We start from the raw sequence: 27,996 nt of genomic DNA, 5'->3' as shown, positions 1-27,996 counted from the left end.
GTGAATCTGGAGTTATATATTATATAAGACGTAGGGGATGACAGCAGTTTATCATTAACCTGAACTCTGCAAGAAGTATATAAGGAGATAAAGAAGAAGAAAGCCAGAGAAGCAGCCACGATGGAAACCATCATAAGGATCAACAATGCTGCGGACATCTCTGTTATTGTCATCTATTTTTTGGTGGTCCTGGCAGTGGGACTATGGGTAGGTTGGGATTTTATTTTATTACTTTTTTTTTTTTTTTTTACTTATGAGCAGGTAGTTTATAGGGTCCTGGGAAGATGGCTCAGTAAATGAAAATGTATAAGTGCATAAAGCTTTTCATACCTAATTGAGATAGTTAATAAGTGTATGGTGGGGAAAATGTGGGTGTTTACTGGAGAGGGGATGGTGACTGGAGGAGGCATCTGTTTAGGTGGATGAATGGAACGAAGCTGGGACGGTGGAGTAATGAGGTCTGAGTGGAGAAGGAGCTGAGTGATCTGATCAGTAAAGATCAGGCCAGTAGGGTCCCTGTTGGAAAGCAGGTGGAGGTGAAGAGTTGGGGTTCAGCACGGTGGAGCCTGGGGACTCCAGTGGGAATGGGTGGTGTGAGGTGGTGCCACAGCAGGAGTGAGAAGAAGGAGTTGTAGAGAGAAGCAGGGAGGTGAAGCCAATGTGCAGGGAGGGCAGCACGGAGGTGTAACAGCAAAACTGCAGCTGGGACTGTGTGACGGACCAGGGACTGCAGAGCACTCTCAGCAAAGGAGTGGGATGGGTCAAGATTGTAGGTGCTATTTGAGGATGGCGTTATCATGGCTTTTTTTGCCAGCAGCACCTTGACTACGGGGTGCAGTGCCATTGAAACTATGAGGAAGGAACAGTTTCAGGGGTGGCAATGACTTTCTGTTTGTGACCTAAGCCCAGCGGTGCCTCCTGCCCTCACCCTGGGGATGCTGAGTGTGCTGAGACTGCAAGGGAAAACTCAGTGCCGAATCTGAAAACAAAGCCAGTGCTTTCACAGCTGATGGAGAAAGGCAGATACTATCCTATTGGTGGAACCTCCGTGTGCTAATGTGTTTGAAGATAATAGGCCACTACTGTGAGCTACAAAGCTGCAGACAGTGGAATGTCACTAAATTTTGGTTTCCTTGGGGCAAACTCTCTGGTCACCTGAACACCTGACCATTAGCAAGTGGAGAGGAGGCATTGTCCCTCAGTAATGCTGTCCTTGCCAGGAGCATCCCAGGGGTCAGATGCAAAACAAATCTCCCTTTCTAGCAGCCTGGCAATGTTTTGAAGAGCACCAAAATTTTGGGGTGTACACAGAATGGACACAACCTTTTCTTTACCTCTTCATCATGGTTGTAGGTGCCAAAAGCATGGCCAAAAACCTGAAGCTCCCTCCCAGTATTCCTGAGCACCTTGCTGTCTCGCAGGCGGGAGCTGGGTCTTTGCCATGGAAGTCTGGCCGTTGCTGTAGTTGAACTTTGTATTAAAGGTCTGTGACAAAAAAGGGCTGATCTGTGGCTTGTCAGGCAATTGTGTACTGAGTAATTCCTGGAACAGTTTCTTTCCAGCAACAATGTCCTCTTTATTGAACAAATAATACTCAGTTGCTGTGTGTTGTTAAATGTAAATCTATTGTATTTACTTGCTTTCTTCTGCATCAGAAGAAAAGATCTGGCTAATTTTCCCAAGTTGTCTTTCTTTATTTGCCTGTTCAAAGTCCATCAGAGGAGACAATGGGAATCTAATATTTGGATCAGGGCCATTAACAAAAATTGGACGAAGCTTCCCTCTAAAGCCCATCCCTTGACAAATACAAAACAAGTGTGTGAAAAGGAAGTTTTAGTTGGCTGCTTTTTTCAAAATTCTGAGGGAAATGGGTACGCTGCTGATATCACAACAAGAAAATAGATTTTTGTAGATATCTGGTGGGGTTGGGTAGTATTGAATAAAAAAGCTGCACAGTTTCTGTTAATGAACTTGTAACTCATAGTCTTTTTGGATGCCTGAAATCAAAGGCATTGCAACCCTGGTGAGGTGTTCACATGAGCTTTTATTTGAATGATCATTTTTTGGGTTAAATTTAATTTTATTTTAATGTTTCACACCGTAATGAAAGGTGATGCAATAAAGCTTGAATGGTTACTGTAGACTGAATACAAGAATTATTACTCAGTTGTATTATTTTCTTCATCATAAGCTTGTTCTTTTTAGCCACGCTGTTTATTTCTTCCACTTTACTCCCCCCATCTGTTTTATCCCTCCATTCTAGCTGTTTGTTCTTAGTCTGTGCATAGCTTGCCTATTATACTTAAAATATGATTCAATCTTTCTGTCTGTTTTCCCCCAGGCTATGTACTCAACCAACCGGGGGACAGTAGGTGGATTCTTCCTGGCTGGGCGAAGCATGGTCTGGTGGCCGGTGAGTGCTATATATTGTGTGTTCATGCAAAATATACCTGGCTGTATGTGCACCCACTTCCATATGACTATTTCTAGTCCTTAAATGTTAAGTATCTCTACAATACTGCTGAGACAGTCATGGCTATGTCATCTAGATGCAATTCCAAGTCCTTCTCTAGCCATGGTGATACTGGGCAAACTGCACAACAAAAAACACCTGATGGGCAGGGAAAAGTGTTGGGGAAGTTGTCCTTGTTGAGCTCTGAGCTCTCTTGATTATGTGACCAGCTTGTTTGTAGGTACATTGATAATGTCACTGTAGACAAATCCAGTGCTTTGCCTTTCAGCCCACTTTAAAACTTTTTATTATTTTTAATTTGTTACTTTCACATTTCTCAAAGAAGCTGGCTCATTTTAAGGTTATCACAGAGAAGAATTAGCTGAAATTTTACCTTGCATTGCTCTATTGTTTCCACTTTTTGGTAAGAAGTTCTGGTCTGTACAAGGAGAAAATCCTGGAAATATTATGATAAGTTATTGGTAAAAAAACAGTTTAAATTTATGTTCTGGTCTGTACAAGGAGAAAATCCTGGAAATATTATGATAAGTTACTGGTAAAACAGTTTAAATTTACTTCAAGATTATCTGTGACATATTGCTTGTCTTCTGTGGTACTGTATTCTCTTCCAAGGTGGAAAAAAGGCATCACATACACAAAATGTGTTTACAGCCATCTAGCAGGCCTCTGGCAGAAATAATAGTAGAAACAATTATCTATTTCTTCTATACTATACAGTCTGTTTAATGTGACCTCTTGGAAAAGCAGAAAACTTAGACAAACCTGCATTTTCTGTATGACTTGTATTGTACTTCATGTGCTTGAATGAAAATCCTCAACATTCCTGACCTTGCATGCAGTCTCCAAAAATGTTTTTGCACTTCATTAAGACTTTTGATTCAAGACTTTGATTCAAGATTTCACCCAGATGGATTCAGTTACAGAATCAGGGAGACTAAGAGTAAATTTTTGTTGTCTAAACATTTAGGATTTTTCTTGAAATAGTCTGCAGAAATACTTACGCATCTCTCAGTTGGTTTGTGCTTCAGGGAGCTGCTGTCTGCCTTTAGAAGGGATTTGGACTGCCCCTTTAATGATACAAAAAGATTAAAGGCTAGTGACAGTAAAAGTTTTCCTCATTTTGTGTGGTAGTTCTAAGAAAATTCAGGTTCCACTAGAAGATTGAGGAAAGAGAAAGTTTCCAAGTTATTTTAAGATAAATCCCATAATTCTAGGCAGAGAGAAAAAACCCAAACAGATTACTCTGCTTAACTGTCACTTTAATCAGTGGGCTGGGCCTTGTGCAATTCTCTGGGCCTGTCAAGGGTGAATTCGCCCTTTTGTGCAGATGTAAATGAAGCTGGAAGAAGCAAGGCAGGAGAGACTCACTCACCATATAAAACTGCTGTCTTGCTGCAGTGGCACTGGGAACTCCTAATGACTCCCCTAAGACCTGGGGAAGATTATCTCACAGTGAGTTCTCTGCCAACACAAACCCAACAGATTCAGCAGGCTCCCTTCCTCCGGTGGGAAGATAAGAGGGATGACCCCACGGTGCAGTGGTTGGTGCTAAGATCATCTCTTTCTCCTTCCCAAACTCTGCGAGCTCAGCATGGATGAAGTCATCAGTGGGGTCCCACACCACCCCTTCAGTCCTTCCCTTTGGAATGCCAGGAGTGTCTTTCTGCACCATAAAAGTAAACCCTTCTTGCTATTCTTCCTGGTATCACTGAAAACAAACAAATGGCAAGCACTCAAACCACAAACTAAATACCATGTCAGCAGCACCACCTCGGAAAGTTTGCCTTGGATAAAAAGAGATTCCAAAACACCTATTCCCACTTCTTAGCAGGTAGATAGGATGCCCATCACTCAGTGCAAACTGTGCTGGAATGAGTAGGAAACCAATGAAAGTATAGAAAGTTCAGTCAAAGATGTGATCTCAGTTCTGTAACAGCTAATGCTGGGTGTATTTTTTTACTTCTTCTGTGTTTTGACTTTTTGTGTGCCGCATCAGGCCCATGTCATGGTTCTGGAATGCCCAGATAGATTTCCAAATGTGGTAGATAAGAGGCAGGGTGGGGGAAGTTGTTTTGTAAGTGGACTCTTATTGATCAGGTTTCTTCCCTGCCATTTCAGGATAATGAGTCTTACCATGTAATAGCTTTCTGGAACAGAGAAAAATGAAAAAAAAAAAATAAAATCCTTCCACAAACTTGTTATAAAATTAATTCTCTTAATCTAATTGTGTTTTTCAGTGGTTGTGCTATGTTCTGTGCTCTACAGGGCAGCCATAAGTGGCTTTCTTGACCCCACAGGAAAGAGGCACATTAGCAGTGTGTTAGGATCTCTTACTGACAAGCCTGGGAAAGGGATTCTGTTCACTTAAATGATATAATAGCTGTGGTTTTATAGACTAGAGGAGCCTCTGGCAATCAGGTTAGTCCACTTTTGATACGGATTTCACATGTTTGTCAGTCACTTTGCCTGATTGTGATCCAGTTTCTCAATGTATAAAGTAGGAGCAAGACAGTTATGCTGGGCCAAATCTGCCCAACTTTGGCTCTGATTGTTGGCTCCAGCAGAATCCATGGAGGTTGCTTAGTGTTTTGCAGAACCAACTCAGTCTTTTCTGCTGTTCTGCAGAGGTAATAAGTCACTTCTGTGTTTATTCACTGAAATCATTGTCCTGGTGCAGTGGATGAGCCAATTCAGTAGTTCCAATAGTTAATTAGGGATCAAGGTATATAATTATATTCTCACTGATTGCCATAAATTGAAATCCATCGTGGGTTAATCCTAATGGTATGAAATGCTTTGCCCTTTCCACAGTCTTTTTACAGAAACCAAGAGAAGAATCTTCAAGAAACTGGTTTTGGTCTCTTGGGCTTTGAGGGAAATGTCTTCAGGAAAGACACATATGGCTCTTTAAATACTCATAACCCACTCTGTAGTGTTGCAGACAGAGCTGTCTGCACAAAATTATGGGTTACCTTACATACCTCAGTTCCTGAGGCATAAATGCTAATGGGACAAAGAGTATCTGCTAGGATCTGAAGTCCAACTATGGTTAGAAATCTTTACTGAGGCAGGAAGTATGTAGAGTCAAGGACATACTATACTTGAAACAGAAATGGAACTCAACTCGTTTGTTGTCACTTACGTGTTGATCTTTGTAAGCCAGGTAAGAATTAAGGAAAACAAACCACCCAGAATTTTGCTTGAGTTCTGTGTGGGTTGTTTCCATGGCCGTCAGAACTGACCACTGGCACAATTTCCCTGATCTCTGCCTCCAGTTAAGTTTTACATATTCTCAGAATTCTCCCTGCTTGCTGAATCTGACACTGCTGTGAGGAGCCAGGAAAAACAACTCTGGTATGAATAAGATTTGTATTTCCTTTTCTTAAGTAAAGTGGAATAAGAAATTAACTTATTTTGTCAAGTTCCACGCAAAAAAAAAGTCTGAAAACTACTGTTTTCAGACTAAAAAGAAAAATAAAGTAATCTGGTAAAAAAGGAAAAGTTCAGTGAAACAGATTTCTACAGAATCTGTTGGAATTCCCCAGGAGGAAAACACTACCAGGGAGGTGGTGTTTCTGTCTCAGAGGACAAAGGTAGAAAGGTGTCGGATCAGCCGGCTTGCGACTGTGCTGTTCCAACAGCCATCGGGCTTGTTGGAAGATAGAGCCATGTTTGAGGTGTATTAGATATCTGTCTCTCTTGCTTAGTGAATTGGGAAGTTTATAAATGTAGTTTAATTTATCAGTAATGCAAGACAGAATTTGTAGAGTAATTGGGAAAGCAGAACAAAAACCTACACAAGAAGTGTTTCAGATCCTTGAAAGGGTGGCAGCAATACCTCATTGTAAGCAGGGTACTGATTTTCCCAAAGTGATCAAGGGCGATCCCAAAAAGTTCAGGTAGGAAAAATGATGTCCTTCCATCAGGGTAAATCACATATTACAAGGAAGAGGTGTGGGTTGAAGAAAAGCATGGATGGTGCCAAGGAGTAGCTCTCCAACAAGGGAATGAGAAATCTGTCCAGGGAAGAGAGGTTTGAGAAGCAGCTTCTGGAGGTGACCCACGGAGGAGCGATGCCTCAGGGCAGGGCTCGTGGCCTCATGCTGGTCTGAGGGAGCCTCTGCTGCTCACTGTAGAGGTGCTGAAGGCCACAGGCAAGGTGTGCTTGGGGTTGGGGAGCAGAGCTGATAATGAGCTAACACTTTCAAACAGGAAAGCGGGCAGGAGGAGCATAGGATACGTGCTAGCAGGTCTGGGGGGGAGAAAAGCCATGAGTGGTAGAGTCTGCACGGTGTCACTGCAGTGGGCACTGATTTGCAGAGTACATCGTGTAGGATTTGGAACCACAAGCACCAGGATGTCAGTGCATCCTCAAGTTAATGAAAAGAGCAAGGTGAAACGGTTAATGAATAACATGGAAAAAACATAGTGATCATCATGTCTCTGCAATGTGGTGGTACTTTTCCTGAACAGAGTACTCTTGTTAAAACCTGACCTCTTAAAAGACTTTAAAAGAGTTAATGTTCCACGTTTGCCTCAGGTTAGTTTAGTTTTTTGTCCCCTCTTTCCCTCTTAACAGCTTTTGTTCCTTTCAATCAACTTTCTTCTTTACTTTTCCTCCTAGATTTCTTTTTAAAATCAATTCACTAACATGTTCACTGAGAACAGTTCTAGAAAACTGTTTCCCTCTGTTCAGCCCAGCATTCTTTAGGTAATGCGGCATCTCCCAGTGGCAAATCAAGCAATCCCAGTAATCAGGTTTTTCTCTACAAAAATTCTGCACCAGTAAGTTCTTCACAGGACAGTGTGGGTCCAGAGCCCATCTGCCTTCTTCCTTCATCCCTAAAGTGCTGCTGAGCCAGACTGGAGACTTCTCTTTCCCCTCTGGCACCAGCAGGTGACAGGACAAAAGCATATTTGATCAATACTCCTCTTGTTTTAACTACGCTGCAGTTTTAAGGATAATATGTATTTTTCCACCTAGGAAGCTATGTTCTACCTTTCCATGTATACATAATAATTAAAACAATTTTTTAAATTGCATCCATTATTCGTATGTGTTGATCTCAGGGTTCTGCTGCACTGGGTATTCCCTAATTCAGAGAAGAAAATTTAGAAAGTGAAAGTGGTGCCTGCCTTCACATTGTTTTGTCCTTGCGCTGGCCCTAAACGCGTTGGTAATTTAGCATTGGTTTTGTTTGGGCGAGCATTTTTCTTTCACTACAATAGTTCTGTGAGTAGAGCTGGGAACCCAGCGTTGTCAGAGAGTGCTGCAACATCTCCAGGGGTTTGGGGCACGGAGCCAAAGCTCACTGCGACCGTGTCAGTTCTTCAAGGTCTTCATTAGCTGGTCTCCTTACTTGGATCCACTTGCAGTACATTTCGAGCTTTTGAAACAGGAGAGGGAACATATTAAATAAAATCAGAGATTAATGTGGTTAATTTTTTCTGGTGATTGCATTTCTAGTAACCTAGATTTAAGTTTAATTATTCATCTCCAACAACAGTGCTAATGCTTGGCATAAATGGTATTTGTTTCTTCACACTCATTGCCGGGAAACACTGTTGCTGTCACAAAGAGGTTAGAAGAAAAAATTTTCTTTATTACCAGTGATCTCTCTGGCTTATTTGCTAATGCTTGTTGCAACACTTCCCATTCCTGTAGAAATATCTGTCGTCTGACAAACTGGTTACATTTCTGTAGGGCATAACTGACTTCTAGAAATAGGTAAAAAAAATAAACTAAAATCCACAACTGAGTGAGCTTAGAGACATCAATTTCCTGACACAGCAAAAGAGAAGAAATCAGGGAGGATTCCCTCAGGAGCAATGAGGGAAAGAGAAAAAAGTAAGTTTGGAAAAGAAAGAGCTGCATATAAGAAACGGGAGATGAAAATTATTTTGTGATTAGAGGTCAGGATTCTGAATTGAAGAGCGTGGTTGCTATTCCTGGCTATGGCACAGCTCTGTAGAATCAATCTGACCTTCAGAGGTGGATTTCTATGAGGAAATCCCTTTTATCCTCCCGAATCTCAGGCAGTCATCCCTGTGCTCTCAGAAAGATTGACTTGATTTTTAGTGCTACTCAAAAAACTCACTGCAGTGACTGCAGACCTGGAAATTTGTAATTATTCCCTTCATATACGTTTTAGGACTCTATAAATCTCCCAGTGACCTGCAGACAGGAAATATTTCTTCCTTTTGAAAGGGACATATTCCAAACATCTGTACTTGGGAACTACGTAAGGGGAATGTGCTGGATGCAGGTCCTGCATTCATATGTCTAAACCACCATTTTTAAGCACCATTTAAAATGATCTTTCAGCATGGGAGGTATACCTCAAATGAGAGCATTAAAAGCTGGTCAGTAGAGGTTCTTTTGCCTACTTTCTATATACTTTTATTTTTAACCCTGTTTCCTTTTTTTTTTTTTTTTTCCCCTTTGTAGCTCTCAGAGAACATAAATTAAAAATAGAAATGTTCACTCTACTTTTCATCTCGGAGCTACTCCAGCTCACATCTCTTCTGCCTACAACCCCAATCCAACCTCTTCTTCACGCTCAAGTTCTCATCCTGCATCCTTCAATGTCTGACCTTGTAAATTATTTTTAGGCATTTCTGCTGCCTTTAATGGTTTCATTTTGAGGAAATTAAGTCCATAACTTTTCTCTCCATCTTTTTCTATTGTCTGAGCTATTTGATAAAGAATTAGATCTTTTGGCACACTCTATCTTTTGTGAACAGCTCCTGCTTGTCTGTAATCCAACAAAAACCTTTTGGTTTTTCAGTCTCTCCCTGTTCACTAATTCCTATGTTCTACCCACCATTGTTTGTATGATCAGTGAAATATTAGGGGATCTTAGACATCCAGCACTTCTTAAATGCAGCTCCTTGATTTGCTGTTGTTTGCATCTTCCAGAAGCACTTTCTCAGCAGGTATTTCTGCTGTGCAGCTTTCAGAATTCAATTCAGTAATCGAGTATCTTTTAACTGAAAGTGAACCAAGTACAAAGTCTGTACAACTCTCATCGATGACACATAGATGAGTCCCATAGACTATGGAATATGGAATAGGGAGTGCCAGCTTGACAAGTGGGTATGCACTTATCGTTTCCTCCTTGAGCAAGGCAGATTGCAGTCGTCTTCCCTTAGTGTTTGGATATCACCCAAATGTCAGTTAGGCAAGTTTTGCAAATATTTTAAAATCTGTATTAGTGTAATAAACTGACTGAGCTGGAAGAAGATCTTCTATGCAACATCCTGTTCTTTCTCATTGTTGTAGACACGATGGCTGGAGTCTCCAGTATTCTCCAGGGGAGCAATAAAAGGGAGTCTTAAAAGTTGTTAAGGAAGTTGGCTGTCAATCGTTGTCATCATCATCCTCTGATGATAGACAGGCATGAGTTCAAAATAGCAAATGAATATGACATTTTTTCAAGTTACTGTGAACAGGATCTAAGAGACAAATATTGTTCTTTCTTTTTCCAGATTGGTGCTTCTCTGTTTGCCAGTAACATTGGCAGTGGGCACTTTGTGGGAATAGCAGGAACAGCAGCAGCTGGAGGAATTGCCATCGGAGGATATGAATGGAACGTAAGTGGCATGCATTTAAGTGATCATGTTTGTGACATCAGGATTGTCTGCAGATGTTAATCAAAATAACATTGCCTAATAATTTAAGACGGTCAAAGTTTGTGCTTGGCAACACTAATTTGGCACTTACTGGTCTGTACAGAAATGTAATCCACTATTTAGCTCATCCTCCTTGGTCCTTGTCCAAGCTGCTGGGAGAAGATGACCCTTTTCTGTTGAATGAGGTTTTTAGAGAGCATTTGAAATCGGTGGATTCTGTTCTCTATACGTATCTTCTGATTACTTTAAAAGTATTTATAAAGAACACTTTCAGACTGCAGAATGTTGGGAAGAATTTATCAGTTTTGTAATCCATAGTATTTTTTTACAGCATTTTTACAGCATTACATGCAGGAATTGTTGAAGGGGCTTTGATGTCTTCACAGCCTATAAGAAATTTTGGATGTTTTTCACAACTACCTGCATTTCCCTCTTTACTTTCTCCTTCCTCTAATTTTATGTATGGTTTGTTTATGGTTATAGTACAGGGTAGAGGTATCCAAGCTGACTTTAAATGGACTTCTTGGAGTACCAGGAGTAGTGTTGACTGCAACAGCACAGAGATTTGCATGAACTAATGCAGTCCATTTCCTTGTGTTCTCAGGATCTGTAGGTGTGGATGTCCTAGCTTGGCTTAATTCACCTTCATGGAAGGGATTATACCATGACACAAAGGACTTAATGAGTGTACAGTGACACACAGACTTAATGAGTGACTTAATGGGTTGATACTTTCCTTGCATTTAATTCTGTACAGTGAAAGAGGGATACCACCCTGAGGGACTTAGATTTTTTTCCTTAGCAAGTAGATGATTGTTGCAAATGGCCAAGTATTCATATGATGTAAATATTAAAGAGGAAGGATAAAGGCTAAAATGAACTCAATGGGATGTGCAAAGTTAATCTGTCATCTTTCTCTATTTGATTACACTGGTCCTGTAACTAATCTGATTCCCCTTCTCTTTGTACCAAAACTAAGCAAAACAAAACAGAACAAGCATTGCTTGAAATTTCATGGTGTTCAAATCTCTAGAACCCATACCCTTCTTCAAACAGTTCGTCTGGTCATATGGTTCTCTGTGGACTAATATCAATACACAGTGTGCAACAGCTGCTGCTTAGGAAGAAGCAACGATGCACGTGTGTATTTAAGCAGATACACTACATAGTTCATTACTTACGACACGGTGGGACTGGTGTACAGGTTAATAGACATGCAGAAATATTGCTCTTTACTGTATAATCTGATTCTCTTTTTGAAGTTTGACTCTTACTGTGCTTGTGTATCTCTATTATTCCACTGAAATTGTTTCTCATTGGTATTACTATGACAGCAGAAGCTGACCCAGTATTTCTTGTCCATCTTATGGTTTTTATATAAGGACTTAAAAAATACAGAAGAAAGCTTAAAAGATACAGTTAAGAAACCCCTCTAAGCCCTGTGGACAGAATAAAAGCAGAGTGTGGCTCTGAGAGGAGGATTTTGTTCTATATTTCTCAATTTAAATATGTATAACTCTATATCACGCAGCATTTAGTAGCCATTTAAGTCAGAAAACTGCAACACTGCAAGATAGTGACATCTATAGTTCACAAAATGCACATGGTAACACAAAATACATTATGAAATGGTAATGTGGAAATACAAAATCTTTTGCTAAATGCATGTGGTACATCCTGTACCGTATGTGGAATTGCTGTAAAACATGTGGACATCATGCAGAGACCCAGCACAGAGCACAGTTAATGATCCCAAATAATAATCAAAAGAAGGTGCTACTCTTCCCAGTACCTTGATTTGCAGATGTCACGACATACCTGCTTCTGAGCTGGAAATATCCTGCATTATATCCCATCGCGCTCTGGGATCAGGATGCTGGTGAACAGGTCTCAGGTAGCAGACTTCACCTTCTGTAATGTTTCCCAAAAATGGTTGCGTTTTAACCATTCTCTGGGACATCTAGCATGAAATCCAGGCTGCATAATACCTGACAATTTTTTTTGCCAAAATTTCATTCCCAAATTTACAACTGTAAATCAAAGGACTGAGCAGTTCCTCCTCCTGCCCCCTCACAATACCCAGATTTATGTGGTTTCAATGGTCTCTAGATGCTATTGGGTCTGATAAATGGTCTTTGGGAGTGTTATCAAGAGAGAGGGGGCTAATTCAGCTGATCTTGTCTTGGCTGCAGGCTCTGATATTTGTGGTTATTCTAGGATGGCTGTTTGTACCCATCTACGTCAAAGCTGGGGTAAGTCAAACCAGTACATTATGCTTCTCTTTGCTGCTTCTGTCGGTGGATCAGGTCTTGAATATTGCAAAGTCATTTTGAATGACACAAGATTTGAGCATGCTGGAGCTCTACTATATTAGGTGTCTTTTCTGAGACCTGAGCTGAGAAGTACTTGGTACTGTCTCCTTGTTCTCCTTTGGTTCCTGGAGCTGCTCTTCCTTGCAACTGCATTTGCAGCTCCCATCCCCTTGCCCTGCACTCTTACAGTACCTGTGTAGCATAAAACTTCCTCTAATTTGCTTTGTATCTGTTCTCCATTATCTGAAACCTCATCTACCCCCCTACAGGTGGTGACGATGCCAGAGTATCTGAGGAAACGTTTTGGTGGGAAACGGATTCAGATCTACCTGTCAGTCCTTTCTCTGATCCTGTATATTTTCACAAAGATCTCAGTAAGTAAAATTTCTGCATCATTTCATCTATCCTACATTGATCTAAAGAAAAGAAACTCCCATTTACAATATTGCTCACACAATTGGTCAGTTGTTTCTCATTTGGACTCCTTGGTTGAATTAAGGATGGTAAAAATATGATTTTGTATTTTCTTTATTCTGTCTAGTGAGATCGTGTATTCTGATCTGTCCTGCAGTCCGAGTTCTTTTGCCTTCCTGTCAGTGTCTCTTGATACTTGTTGTGTTTTCTCTTTCTTTTTTAGTTTTTTAAGGTTTATTTCTACGTATGCTTTCCTCTAGAACAAGTTAGAGTCGAAAGAAACCTGTATCTATTGAATCTATTATCTTAGGGATGTGGAGGAAAAGGTCACAAACCAACCAGTTAGTACCCTTTTGCCTGCTTCAGTTCTCTGAGAAATAATAGCTGTTGCTTGTTTAACCATGTCGTTTTAGAAACTTTCTAGTATTGCTTTGGGCACACAACACCCCGCTCCACCCCCCCAGCCCTTCTGCTAAGGGGAATGAACAGTTCTTCTTGGTTCCAGAAGAAAAACTGTGCTCTAAAGGAGCAGGAATTTTTGTCCCCAGAATAATAAGAATTAGAAAACAAGGGAGTGGGGAAATGCAAAGGAGGGAAATGATAACATCTGAGGTAAAAGAAGGAAAAAGGAGAGGTTCTTTTAATGGGCAAGTGGTTGGTATAAAGTTTAAGGTGCTATGAAGTTAATGTTTATTAACTAAGTGGTTGTCTTGCTGTGAAGTAGTAAGGGAGCTGGTATTTTCCATATATCTTGAAACTATCAAGCCCCTGAAGAAGTCCACAGTTCAGGCATACCTCAATCTGTTGTTTTGCAGAAGTTGCCATGGCAGATTACTCTTTGCCCTCTGAATGGGAGCTGAGTGATAATAGTGCAATTTAAGCTAAAAGATTGGCCTTTTGCTCTCATTCTCACGTCTTCACGATAACTGATCCTTAGAAAGGTTATAAATTAAACAGGCTGGTACTGTGGAGCTGCCCTCAGAGTTGAATCTCCATATATTTCAAAAAGATTAGTTAATTTGCTGCTGTTGTGCCTAAGTACCATAATCAGCAATCCCAGGCATGACACACTGCTCTGGCAGCTGAGAAACTCTTCCAGTCAGATGACTCACAGTCCTATTCTGCAACATATGTTTGTACTGAGCCTATCAAGGTGTTACACAGGTCCTGAAGTTACTATCTTTTCTTTCCAGCCTCTATCATGCTTAAGGATCTGTTCATGGAATTTCACACTGTTTCAGTTGGAGTGTCTTGCTTCCAGGCAAGACATGTTCTCCATTTAAGCTTCAAGTGTGGTCATGAGGCTGAAGCACCCACTCATGCTCTTGTGGTCCTGTTTTATTAGGCAGCAAAGCAGTAGTCAAGAGATCCCGACAGTAGCAGATTACCCGGACCCCACTCTACCAGTGGCCCATCCCAACTTCCCACCAGCCCAATTATTCCAGATGTGGGTGGGGAATTGCCATGGAGCTGGGTCTCTGCCCCATGCAGGGGAAAAATCTGGTGCACAAGTTCCCATAACCATTTATCTTGTTTTCTCCATCCACCCTGAACAACTCTGACAGCGTCTGTCCCATGTACAAACATGGCTCAGATTTCTGTAGTACACAAACACTTCTTCTGCATTGTTGTCTTATGTCACTATATTTGGTAGGGCAGGATTTCCCAGATCTGATTTACTTGCCATATCTTCCTATTCAGAATAGGCAGAACAGTCAAAGTTCTTGGAGGTTTCAGGTGCTGTCGGAGGGTGTCAGAGGAGGTTTCACTATGCCATGCTGTGCGACCCCGTGCTGGGATTGTCTCCAGATGAACCAGCTCCAGAAGCAGAGAGGGAAGGGCTGTTCCATCCTGGACTGTGGCTGACTTCTTTGTGCTGTGTAGAGATACACATGCCACGTGAAGGTAGCACAGATCTCTCTTCCCAGAGGCACGTTGTGTCTCCAAACATCCCCACGTGTTGACAGTCCATGCCATAGCCAGCTTGGAGATTTGCATTTTACTTCCTTGACAGCTGCCTTTGCGAACACTCCCTTGTGATCTTTGGGGCTTATTGAGATTTGAAACAGAAGGGTCAGTTCCTGCCCTGCCCTTAACGGGCAGTCACACCTATCAGTTTGGCTGGCAGCGATACCTACTGACGCCTACCCTTGTAGAAGAGTGGCATCTTGTTTCTGGGGTAGTTATTTAGTGTGCTCCTACCTTGATGTGTTAAACTATTATCTGATGTTCTTAATAACATAGTTATTACGGTTCTTTCCAATGAACAATATAATATGTCAGGCCATGTAACCCTTTGCATGCTCCTTCTGGGACAATGCTCGCCACCACGTCATGATCAGATTCCCTTTGCACACCTCTATACAAGGTCATTACCATTTCTATTTTCCTGCACATTTTCCATGTATTTTTTGTTGATTTCCTACCTTGTTTTGTGGCTAATCAGCCACTTGCCAGACAAGGAAATGCCGCAAGGTGTTGATCTTTGGGATGAGGACACACGTGATCTGTGAGCCCAAAGGATTTCTTTAGGACGGGTGCCTCACATGTACGTGCTTCCTAAGCATCTGGTACTTTGTGAGTAATGCCCATAGCAGCTTTCAGGGGTTTGCCATCCATAGGTGCTGCTGATATCGGTCATTATGCCAAAGAAAATGGCCGAGTAAAAATCTTGACAGAGAGTAATTGACTAAATTATGACAAGACAAAAGGGAATTAAGACCTGAATGCTTTTGAAGAGATCACAAATTGTAAAGTGAAATTTCTAAATGTGTTACAGCATTTTCTTTACATTCATTGTGCATGATTTCAGTAGCAAACGTATGGGTATGGACTTACCAAGGGAAAGAGGAAATAGAAGGATAACCCCTAGGAGTGCACGATGTTGGGGGTAAAGAGCATGTGCCACCACCCTGACTCTCACATGAACACTGCAGCTGGATTCACTCAGCTGGCATGTGTTCTGCCAGTTGTGCCTGCATGATCCGTGGGTGCCTTTGCAGACATAGCTTATAATGTAAAATAAAGGTTTAGTCTATTTAGAGATAAGATAAGGATTAAATAGTGTCCATAAAAGGATATTAATGGAGAAACAAGGAAATGCTGGAATGAAATAATCTAATTGGGAGAGAGGAGCAGTGAGGTTGGAAGGTAACGGTAACTCAGCAATTTGAAGAAGCTGATATATTGCTCAGGATGCTAAATAATTAACTATACATTTCTTTCTGGGGGTCATTTTAGGACCATTAATATTTAATGCTATGTAGGTTAAACTAAAGCCAAGAACAATAAAAGACAGATCAGGGACATAAGCTGGTCATTGGTGTGAAAAGACAGGAAAAAAATAGTCCCATAGAGGGAAGGGACAAAGGATATGGTCTAACAGCCACGGGTTAGGAGTTAAATGTCCTGGTACCCGGTTCCATACTAAAACCTATAAGAAATCAAATCATCTGGTGTGATTCACAGATCATTGCTGCATGTCAGGGCAGTGGGGTTGGAGGTCTTGCTGCAGAGGTCCAAACATCTTCCTTATTCTCCAGAGTGAACTAAGGGTGAGGTCATACCCTGCAGTCTCAGTTTCAGTGTCTCTGGAATGAAGAGGTTTCTTCATCCAGCATCTCCCAGCTGGGCAGACACCATAACTGCTTATTAGTGTATCTGCCCTGCCTTACCTCATCCTAGCTGTGGACAAAAGCATTGCAAATGACTGTCTGTGCCACAGGCTCTGGTTATCCCGCAACCTGTGGAACCTCTGGCTCTTCCAGGCAGCTGCCCCAGGGCACATGGAGTGGTGTTTGTCTCTGTCTCTCAGACCCTGCATATGGGCAGTTCCTGCAGCATTTTGCAGCTCCCGAGCTTGCTGAACACCACCAGGACTTGTACTGTTAAATGAGGACAGGACACCCTGTATAGAGCCCTTGTAGGTGGTGTGGTCTACAGAAAGGGTGGGATTGGAGGTGAGCCCATGAACTGGATGCTCAGGAGCAGGGATAGGTACAGGTGAAAACCTCCAATGCAAGCATAATTTACAGTAATGCATTACAAGTGCATTACTTGTAGATTATTCTGATTGAAAACTTGATAAATAACATTGATGCCAATTATGTCTGTATCAGGAACTAAAAATCCCAGAGTGTTACTCTGAAACCTGAACAGCTCCCTTCTTATGCAAGAGCTAAAGGTCTCTTCTGTTAGCCAACCAGTGTCAATTATTCTGACAGGAACTTAAAAATAGAGATAATATAAGATGTTTGCCTTTAATCATCTTTCTTCTTGAACCAGCAAGACTAGCTATACCACACGTATGCAAGCGGTAAAGAAAGAGTAAGACACTTAGAAGGTACATGCCGTGTCTGGAGGTATCACTGAGTCCATCCCCACACAGATCAGTGAGTGTAGCCTGAGCTTTAATTAATTTGTTATTGAGCTGTGTCTCAGTATGTTAACACAGTGTAGCAAGGTGACTGTGTCTGGCTAAAAGGAGCTATTGAAAAAAACATGGAAATTCTTTGAGAAGTGCAGCTCCTGTCCTGAAAGCAGCACAGCACTGAGAGGAGTCTGGCAGTTGTACTAAATGTGGTCTCTATTCTCATTTTGCACTTTTTGTGTGGGTGTGTGTGTACTGTAAGGGGGAAGTTGTATATTTCAGTACCCTCATCATGAATGTGTAATGTACCGTCATCATGATTTTAAACATTGCTTAGTCCATCATTTTTTCTTTTACAGGCAGACATATTCTCTGGAGCTGTATTTATACAGCTGGCCATTGGGCTGAATCTTTATGTGGCCATAATTATCCTGCTTGCTATTACTGCTCTTTACACCATCACAGGTGAGTTTGCAGAGCAGTCTGATAAACCACAGGAGTTAGGGAAGCCAGGAAAAAGAGAAGGGGGGAGATGGGTGAGAGGGGAGAAACAAAAACCTGAAAGGGGAGTTACCTACAGTGGTCTTTGTTTGAGAGAGGTGGTGAGAAAAGGAAAAAAAAGCAATTTCCACTGAGGCATTTGCACAGGAGCTAACGTATTTGTCTTGACTTTTCTTTGCCATTAGGTGGCCTTGCGGCTGTGATTTACACAGACACCTTACAAACATTTATCATGGTAGTGGGATCCTTTATCCTCATGGGATTTGGTAAGTAAATCAGATGAATTAAACTGGGATGTTCAACCACAAATCCACCCTGGCTATGGAAATGGATCCTGCAGTGTGGAACTCTGCTATCTTAACCAGCAGATTTCAGTTCATATACCTATTTATCAGGCAAGAAAACAAACATGTTGCCAAAAAATAGGCATATTGCTGAGCCCTTTAGTCACTGAGACCACTCCATCTCCAAAGCAGAGGTGAATGTGTAAGGTGATGTATAGCATCCCATGACAGAACAGGACGAGTGATGGCTAATAAGGTAAAAGCAGAGTTTGCAGGTGATGATGATACTCTTGAGGAGTTCAGAGAGTATCTTATTTTAAGAAGATTAGAATTTCATCAGTATTCAGAAGCCAATGCATGAAAATTTCTGATTCAAAGTGAAGATCTGTGGGTCACGTTGCTTGTTTTAACTTGTTTCTAGCTGGTAGCTTGTGTTAACACAACCCGAACATATTAACATTTTAAGTGTGCCTCGTAGTAGATCTGTGGATGTCATATTGTCAGCTGGACAAAAGGTACAAAGGCAATGTTTATGAATAGCACAGAGTGTGTGTCCAGAAGACCATATGCATTTTAAAACTGAAATCATGCTGTTAAATGGAATTAGTAAGAAGGGATCGTAAGAAAGAAAGAAGTAGGGATAAGACTCTGTGAATTTGTAGTGTCCTTCCCTTATCCTTCTCAGTGCTTGGTTTCCCTCACATGAGGTCTTCCACTCAGATTAATCATTCCACCATTGTTACAACAGAAATAACTTTAGACTGAGGTGACCTGGTAAAGTGTGTGAAAATAATGTATTCACTTTTTGCTTCTTGGCAAGTTGTCTATAAGTGATGTTGAGACAGTGGAGCCCAGGCCAACGTTTGTGAGCTATACAGAAACCTGAAAAGAAAGGTCACTTTGGAACTTAGATTGTGTGAATACTTACAAAACACTTATTCTGTTTTCTGAAAATGTCGATGTATACTGGCTAGGGGTTTTTACATCTGTATTTAGGGGATTTTCCTCCTCACATTCTCTCTATTTCAGATTTCAGTAATAAATACTTTATTACACCTTTTACCTTTTATTTTTTCAGCATTCTCTAAAGTAGGAGGGTATGACGCTTTCATGGAGAAGTACATGAATGCAATTCCATCCAACACCTCCTATGGGAATGTTACCATTGATCCCGCGTGCTACACGCCTCGGCCGGATTCCTTTCACATCTTCCGAGATGCCGGCACTGGGGACCTGCCGTGGCCAGGGCTCATCTTTGGTTTGAGCATCATTGCTTTGTGGTACTGGTGCACAGATCAGGTAATGTGGGAGCCGTATGCCCGGGGAATGCCAAACACAAAGCTCTGTAGTCTGGTGTGACCTGGGGGTGCTCTTCCCCCACTGTAACTCAAAGCTGGGTCACAGAAATGGCAGTTATTTCAAGATTTGTCTGTGACTTTTCAGTTTCTGATTTCTAAACCACTCACACATGTGAGAAAATGGAACGGGTGTTCCTTCAGTTATTGTACACTGTGCCCAGCAGACACTGCGTGTAATTCCTGTCTCATTTTTAATGTGTGACCATGTGTAAAAACACAGAGAGGTTGCAATGTGAATATTTACTTAGGAAACCATGCATCAAATGATCCTTGTGAGACTGGGTCTAGGTATGGTTCCCCATTCAGTAATACTAGTTTGCTTCCTGTTTGCCTGGCTTTCACCTTTGCGTGCACAGTCCTGGGAGGATGTTCTTTGGTTGAGTCATGTTTGCCATATCTCATTGGCAGGTTATTGTCCAAAGGTGTCTCTCTGGCAAGAACATGTCCCATGTGAAAGCTGGTTGTGTCATGTGTGGATACTTGAAGCTCTTGCCCATGTTCATCATAGTGATGCCTGGGATGATCAGCCGAATTCTGTATACAGGTATGAATATATACACAGAAATGCAAATTTCTTCTTGCTGCCTGTCTTTCACTGCCAGTCTCTCTCCATTTCCTATTCTCTGTCCCTTCCAGAATGCCTGTTAGATTGTCATCTTGTCACCCAAGTTGTCCAGACACATGTATGCCCCAAAACTACCTACACTGTAAGAGCCACAGGTTTTCTTTTTCCTGATCCCAGGTTTCTGCTAACACTACTGCTGTCTGTTTGAGGAGAGAGAAATTCCTCAGTGTCCCTCCCCAGCTGGTGTTACAGCCCTGCTCTGGCTAATGAGAGGAACATGCTGTCTAGGACTGATATTCTGCTGGCAGAGGAGGAGTCATCAGCCACAGGCAGCAATATTTTGGGCCATGGACAGTCCCAAATGCAGTGTGGGGGAAATGCCAGTCTCCCCTCTCTCCCACCACCAGTGTTTAACAGCAGGCGGAGGAGCGATGCTCATGTTGGAGGGAAGGGTCTTTGTGTTCTGCTGCTTGTTTTTCTGCTTTCTCTCCTGGTGGTGTTTTTTTTGGCCTCTAGCACCTTTCAGTGTTCTTTTAGAGAGGAAAGGAGGGACAGAGGCCTAGAATCACCTTCCTCTCTGCCAGCAGACCATGGATGACGTCAAGCTTGCCAATCCAGTGGTTAAACACAGAGATAAATTTTAGAAGCTTTACTAATTTGGGAGCAATCTGTTGCTTGTATGACCTTGTGTAACGCTCTCTCCTTATTCTCTCCTCAGATGTGGTGGCTTGTGTTGTGCCTGAAATCTGTGAGAAGTACTGTGGCACCGCAGTTGGCTGTACAAATATTGCTTATCCCAAAATGGTAGTTGAGCTTATGCCAAATGGTAAGACACTGTATTTTTTTGTTTGTTTTAGGAAAGGTGAGGCTGCCTACCTGTAAAAATAGGTGATAGAAGGAGCCCGAGTCCCATATTTAGTTCAAAAATTCATGCTAGAACTATTAATCAAAGGGGTAGTCTGTATTAGTTGTAGCTGTAGGTGCAGAAGTGGTACACACTGACAGTATCAGCTCTCAGCTGGCAAATACGAGTGATGAAACGGAAAACGAGCTCCCTTTCTGTGAAGGTAAAAGAATAACCTACTTCACCAATGATTTATAAAAGACTGACTCTGCCAGGATTTCTGAGTTGGAGACATACACCTGCAGCTGCTTACTCTGATTTTCAGTGAAAGAAACTTTTTTTTTTGCCAAACAACTGGTTTACAAATAAACTACAATTAAGTAAGCACTTGCCTGCAAATAAGAGAGATTATTTTTATAACTGTTGGGGAAAGTCTGCTTACCGTTTTTTAATTTTTATTTTATCATTTAATTAGACAGCATTCACAAAAGAAGTACTTATGTTTTAAAAGCTCAAGATTTGCCCTGTCACTGCTGTAAATAGCTTTTCCAGAGCTCAGCAGACATTACTCTGCTTGCATGGCAGGAGAACTCCAGGCTGGCACCAGCACATAAATATGCCGGCCACAGTCGTAGCTGGCTGACCCGAAAGGGTGAGAGGAGCACTATGGATGGTGACACGTGCCACGACTGGTCACACAATGCTCACCCCAGTTCACGTATCTTTGTATTTCAGGTCTGCGGGGTCTGATGCTGTCAGTCATGTTGGCCTCCCTGATGAGCTCCCTGACTTCCATTTTCAACAGTGCCAGCACCTTGTTCACTATGGACATTTACACCAAATTCCGAAAGCGACCATCTGAGAAAGAGCTGATGTTGGCTGGAAGGTACGTGCAGCCGGGTCTCCCCCAGCCCTACAGTCATGGCCAGCACCAGGGGCTTCCCGGGCTGCAGCCTCCTAAACATGCACCAAGTGCCTGGGTGAGACCTGCTTTGGTGATGTGTGGGTAGCACAGCAGTGGCCTCCTGTGGCTGGACAGGCTGTCCCACCTCCATTTCCTTTTGGAAAGAAACACCAACCTTGCTTCCAGTTTCATTGACAGTGGTACATGAAGTAGCTGAACTAATTCCCAACATTTCCTACTGCTATTCAAAGGGAACTATTAAAGTGTCTTCCCAGGCTTTATGCTACACCACAGTACAGCAGAAGTAAACTAGCTCTTCTAGTTGATCTGCTATTGATTTGTCTCTAGACATAACAAACAAAGGAAAAAAGTAATTTTCTATGTTTTGATTGCACGTTCAGCTCTGTGCTGAGGGATATTTGACAGACGCAATATCCAGCTTGGATTTCTTTTGTTTGTTCAATGGTAATTGGCCATTATCATTGATTTTGCTGGTTGAAAAACAAAATGGACGTTTAAATTATTGATTAATTGCTGTTTTTTTCTTTCTGATAGATGCTTCTAAGCAGGCGGCTAATTGAATATCTGGCTATGTTTACAGGGCATTTATGTTACTTTTAATTGGCGTCAGCATTGCCTGGGTGCCTGTGGTGCAGTCGGCTCAAAGTGGGCAGCTCTTCGATTATATTCAGTCAGTTACCAGCTACCTGGGACCTCCCATTGCTGCTGTCTTCCTGCTTGGTGTCTTCTGCAAGCGAGTCAATGAACAGGTAAGTACAAATTAGGAAATGGGTATCTACCGTGTTCCTTTAGGCATTGGGAGAACCACTTTTTTGTCTTAGTGTCTTTTATTAGCAACTTCTTCCTGTTTATTTTAATTCCTACTATTGCCCAGGGATTCTGTGTTTCCATACCCCAGGGCCTGAAGTTTCAGAGATAAGTTTGAAAAAGTTCTTTGCTAATCTGATAAATAGTCACCTAGGAACGTCTAGATAGCTCCAAAATTTAGGTTATCTATCACTTTGCCAAGAAGTGTGTCAAATGGATAATTTATGGAGACACATTTGAAAGCAATCTTTTAGGATATCGGTTGCCAAACTGCTTTATCAAATATATCACCTTTTAACTTCCTCTTGACCACTATATACTTTGCTTGTTTGTTTAAAAGACCGTTAGCAATGGTTTCATGCATTGTTTCCCACTGCTTTTAGGTTCTAGTCTGGGAATCACTGATTTTGATTCACAGAGCAGTGAACTGAGAAATATTGTACTTAAGCCTTTGTAAGTAACTCAGAAGGCGTGAGGTCTGTCACATGCCTTGGTGGGACCATAGGCCAGTCATGGTGACTGGGTCTCAGACATTCTGAAAACTCAGTACTCAGGAATTTGGTTTCTTTTCCATAATACTAGAAAAAACAATACTTGCCTGTTGCTCAGGTTTGCTCCGAGGAGGATGAGTTCAATGAGGAAGCCTAGAGAGAGAAGGGTTTTTAATATGGCTGAGCTTTTTTCTCACTATTTTCTCTTGAGACCAGTTCAGTGGTTGATTGTGTGTATATCCCACAAGGGATGTTCCATTTCCTATCCCAATATGGCTAAACCCCACAAATGGATTAAATCTTTGTGCTCTTCATGGAAATCTGTTGTTTAGTTGGAATCTGTCTTTAGTTGGAATTTTACCTAAGTAAGAATTCAGTGTAAACCATGGGGTTTTTTGTACACTGCACAATTTAAATTTGGGTAAATAGGGGAGAAAAGAATCAAAGTTTCTGAGAATTGGGGCCTTGCACAAGATAAACTCCATTACTGTAATTACTTATAAGATCTATCCACATTTCTTGCTCGGAATCATTTTTCTTTCTGCCAGAAATGGAATTAACTATCTTGTCCTACTCCAAAACCTTTTTGTAACTTTGAACACTGAGTAATTAAACCCCTTTTATTCTTAAACTGAGAATTAAAACTACAATATTTTTTAATGGAGATTTATAAATTTGTGTTACCATCATTTTTTTGACTTGACAAAGTCAGAGAATGGCTGAGATTGGAAGGCACCTCTGGACTAGTGCAACCTCCCCTACTCAAAGTGGGTCTAACGAGCAGGATGCTCAGGTCCATGAATATCTCCAGGGATGGAGACTCCACAATGTCTCTGGGCAACCTGTTGCAATGTTCAGTCACCCTTAGAGTAAAACAAACAAAAAACATGTTTAAACAGAATTTCCTGTATTTCAATTTGTGCCCAGGCATACCTGTGTCTTTTATACTTTGGGCTAGAGTAATATATACCTAGCAGAAAAACCTCCCCCAAAAGTATTGAGAATTAACTTTTAACTAATTACTAACAGGGTCATTAAAAGATAAACCTGACACACATTTCAGGAGTAATGACACACACTTGTAGCTCATTCCATCGTGCTAGAGCTGTCAGGGATTTAGCCCTCAAAGATAAAAAGATGTGAGAACAACCCCTGGGATGTGCATCTGTGGCTGGAGCCTGTCCTGTACAGGAGGAGCGTTGTGTGCAGACAGACAACTTTGAGAAATCAGCTGGATAAAATGTCCTCTATATTCTTTCTCAGAGCTGCTGGGTGTTGTCCCTTTCAGTTGTATTAATACACTGAGCTATAAATACGGTCACTGAAAGTATCTGGGTTAAAACCCATGTGCCAAAGCCAGTGTAAAACGTAACTACCTGCATGTTTCCTCCAGCACCTATTCAGAGCTTAGTGCTTATTCCCATGCCTGAAACTACTCATTTTGATACTTCTGCCACTTTTTCTGCAGGGTGCCTTCTGGGGCCTGATGATCGGGCTGCTCGCTGGGCTGGCTAGAATGATTGCGGAGTTTGCCTACGGGACCGGCAGCTGTGTGAGCCCTTCCAACTGCCCGTTCATCATCTGTGGGATTCACTACCTTTACTTTGCAATTATTCTTTTTGGGGTTACCGCCATCGTCATCCTGGCAGTCTCCTTCATGACTAAGCCCATTCCTGATGTGCACGTGAGTATCACTGCAGTCCTGCTCCTCAAGAAAGGGAATTTCAATGAAACCACAGGTTTTAAACAACTGGTACTTGATATATTGCCTCCTGACATTCCAGCTACCCGTATCACAGAGTCTTTTTGTCTCTGTGTAGTCAGGCTGTAGATTCATGAACTCATTTTGTTTCATGGCAGCTTTACCGCTTGTGCTGGTCTTTGCGGAACAGCAAAGAAGAACGTATTGATCTTGATGCAGAAGACGAGCAGGACAAAGCTGATGAAAGGGATGAGGAATCAGGTAACTGTTGTAATGTCTATAGGTTCTATCAATATATTTGAGTATCCCTGTTTCATTCCTGGATAAACATTAACATGCTTGATGTTCAAAGAGATCCTCCTCCCACCCAACAACAAAACCTCAAACCCCACATATTTAAATGGCGAGTGAACTGCCTTTTTCCCAGTCTACCAAGCTCAGTGTAAACCAGAAGCAAAGTGGATTCAAAGGCAGAAAATCCTGTTCTCTAGGTAGCTAGATGGCAGTTCTGGAACTAAAACAATGGAGATGCTTCAGGTCAGAGGTGGTGTGCGTTGGCAGAACTGTGTGTGACTCCAGCACTTGGAAGGAAACAATGAGAATTCACTTGGAAATAGTGGGCAGTAGCCAGGATTGAAGGAGCAACGATCTGGTGCAAGGGACCATGAAAACAAATTGCCAGACATCCATCTGGGCAAAACCACCTGCTCTCTTTGCTGGGTTTCTGGTTGTGCTGCCAATTTCCTTGTCATAAGTATCCTCAAATTAATTTAATCATCTTTTAATTAAAAGTATAGAAAGTATTGAAAAAAATGGAGTTTAATCTTCGCAGCATGGTTTGCTTCTCCAATACCAAGTCTCTAGGCTGCAAAAGGTGCAAGTGTCTTCTGCAAAAGGCTCTCTTGCGACATGTAGAAAATCACTCTTTTTTCCAGGCGAGCTGTGAAAAGTACTGCCTTGTACTAAAATATTTCCATGTAATTCTCACCATAAACCAGAGCTGCTATATTAAATATAGCCATGTCCTCAGTCACAGAGATCCTCTGGTGCATGCGGTGGTCCATGCTTACATTTCATGACCAGTGTGTTATTCCTTCCAGTTAATGAGGAAAGTCAAGAAGACCCGGGATGCTTTAAGAAAGCGTACAACTGGTTCTGTGGCTTAGATCAACAAAAAGCGCCCAAACTGAGCAAGGAGGAAGAGGAAGCATTGAAGAAGAAACTGACCGACACGAGCGAAGTGCCGCTTTGGAGAAATGTTGTGAATATCAATGGCATCATCCTATTGACTGTGGCTGTATTTTGCCATGCCTTCTTTGCATAAACCTCTGATTACAGGCCTGAAATAGTACTGTATTGTCCAGCAAAAACGATGACTTGTAGATTTAGGGCTAGATACACTTTGTATTTTCATTGTCTATGTTTGTAAAAAATCAGGGTGATTTACTCTGCTGATTGTTTTATCATAATTTCAACAATCTAAAGATGAAGGCCACTGGGATTTCAAGAGAGAGAATTTCTGAATCAATCCAGGGTTAATAGAGGCTCAGAATTTCCATCCAATATTCTCTCTACTCATGATACATTTCATATTTTAGGTGCAGAACAAGGCTGCATGAGCCATATTTCTTATCAGGGTTTGTAAACTACTTTCTAGGGTTGATTTTCAACCCTCCTTCTTCTGATCATTCAAATTTCTCTTTCCTTTGGCTATGATAATTTGATTACAAAACACCCACAACAACTGAGGGACTGTATTATGAATTCAATTAAAAATCATTTCTGTTCCCTCCAAGCATGGGATATCTTAGGTGAAGGATTTATGTATATATTGATGTATCTGACACAATATCTAACGTTCCATTGTAACTATTTTCCTTTTTTTTTTTCACTTTTCATTGTGTTTTCTCAGTGATCAGTGGAACACTAACCATCTGAATTGATTGCATTTTGAAATTAGGGAAAACATGTCCCAGTGATCGTAATAAGAATTCTGCTTATGATAGATTCTCTGTTTAAGGTTAACTTCAAAAGGTCCTTTCTTTATATTTTAATATGTACCTATACTTGAATGTGAAGCTTTTTATACAAAATACATATATTATATATACACATACAATACATTATATATATGCACTATATATATTATGTATATTTAAAATATATATGTATGTGTGTGTCTATATATATATTTATTTCTTACTGATCAGTTTCCATCTTGGTATGTCAAGTCAATCTCTACCCAGCATTACTAGGACCTCTTTATGGTAGGGTTGGTGTTAATGTATTGCCTCTTTCCATGGACTATGGAAACAATTCTTGCACGTGGTTAAAAGTCCAAAGCATCGGAACGCTGGGTTTGCATTTTTCTTTCAAGTACATCTGAGAGCTCTGTACTGCTTCTGTGCAAAGCTATAGATCTTTCCTCGGAAGATTTCATTGACAAATAGAATTCAAGCTGTACAACAGTATGAGTTAATAGTTCATGAAGAAGAATAGTCACAGCTGCAGGATATCAGCTAAACCAGTCTGATTGTCTCCTCTTGATAAGTTTGATACCAGCTGGAGGTACAGAAAAAGATAGATTTAACATTTCAAAGCAAAAAGCAATAGATCTTCTTATCATCTAATTCAGCTTCCCGGGGAATCAAGCGTAAGAAGACGACATTGCTTGCTGTAGTCAAGCCCCACCACAATTCCCTGTTCCTGCTGCTCGTGTAGCGCGCGATGCTGCGTTGTCTCAACGCGTTTCGGTGCGATTCCACAGCGGGATGCACCAGCCTTGCCATAAATGCATCTAAAGGGGAAGGCAGTCTGTGCTGCACCACCCTGCGCCGACTCCTGCTGCTTTAATCACTCCCACTTCCTAATCTTCTGTCAGTATCTTTTCTTCATTTGGATCCAAACCAAAATGCTCTGGATTCAAGTAGAATCACTGCTCCTCAGTATAATCCCTTCAGTACACTGAAAGGTTTTGCATAGGCCAGATCAAATCAATATAAATATCAGTGCAAACCATTTTCTTACAGTTAATACAGCAATAGAGTATTTCAAAGACCATGCAATTAATTATATTTAATGGACTATGAAGACTTGTATGTATTAAAGTATTTGTATATTTTAAAGTATTTGGTGTCCACAAAATGATGTGATTTTTATCCAGTATGATGGAAGACTGCGAAACTTAATTTGGTGTCTGGGTTTTGGCTCTGGGTAATGGTAAGGGATGACAAACAAACAAGAAGGACTTTAGTGAGGATTGCCCAGAGCCCTCTTTGTCATGCTCTGTTACAAAAATAAAAATATGGTGAAGCTATAC

The 27,996-nt window shown here is 41.3% G+C and overlaps 1 protein-coding gene across 1 annotated transcript; it reads left to right on the top strand.

Moving 5' to 3' along the window:
* The first annotated feature begins 104 nt into the window (after positions 1-104).
* LOC106899476 (sodium/glucose cotransporter 1-like) lies at positions 105-27,996 on the top strand. The gene is made up of 15 exons (XM_014961308.1): positions 105-207; positions 2,342-2,413; positions 9,962-10,066; positions 12,298-12,357; positions 12,687-12,791; positions 17,560-17,665; positions 17,887-17,967; positions 19,064-19,284; positions 19,752-19,887; positions 20,627-20,734; positions 21,488-21,638; positions 22,258-22,426; positions 24,444-24,659; positions 24,836-24,938; positions 25,778-27,996. The coding sequence occupies exons 1-15, from the start codon at positions 121-123 to the stop codon at positions 25,999-26,001; spliced, it is 1,944 nt and encodes a 647-aa protein (XP_014816794.1). The 5' UTR covers positions 105-120; the 3' UTR covers positions 26,002-27,996.

Source organism: Calidris pugnax, unplaced genomic scaffold (genome assembly GCF_001431845.1).
Source record: "Calidris pugnax isolate Ruff unplaced genomic scaffold, ASM143184v1 scaffold32, whole genome shotgun sequence".
Taxonomy (NCBI): domain Eukaryota; kingdom Metazoa; phylum Chordata; class Aves; order Charadriiformes; family Scolopacidae; genus Calidris; species Calidris pugnax.
Note: the sequence above shows the minus strand (reverse complement) of the source record. Positions and strands in the feature narration are given on the sequence as shown.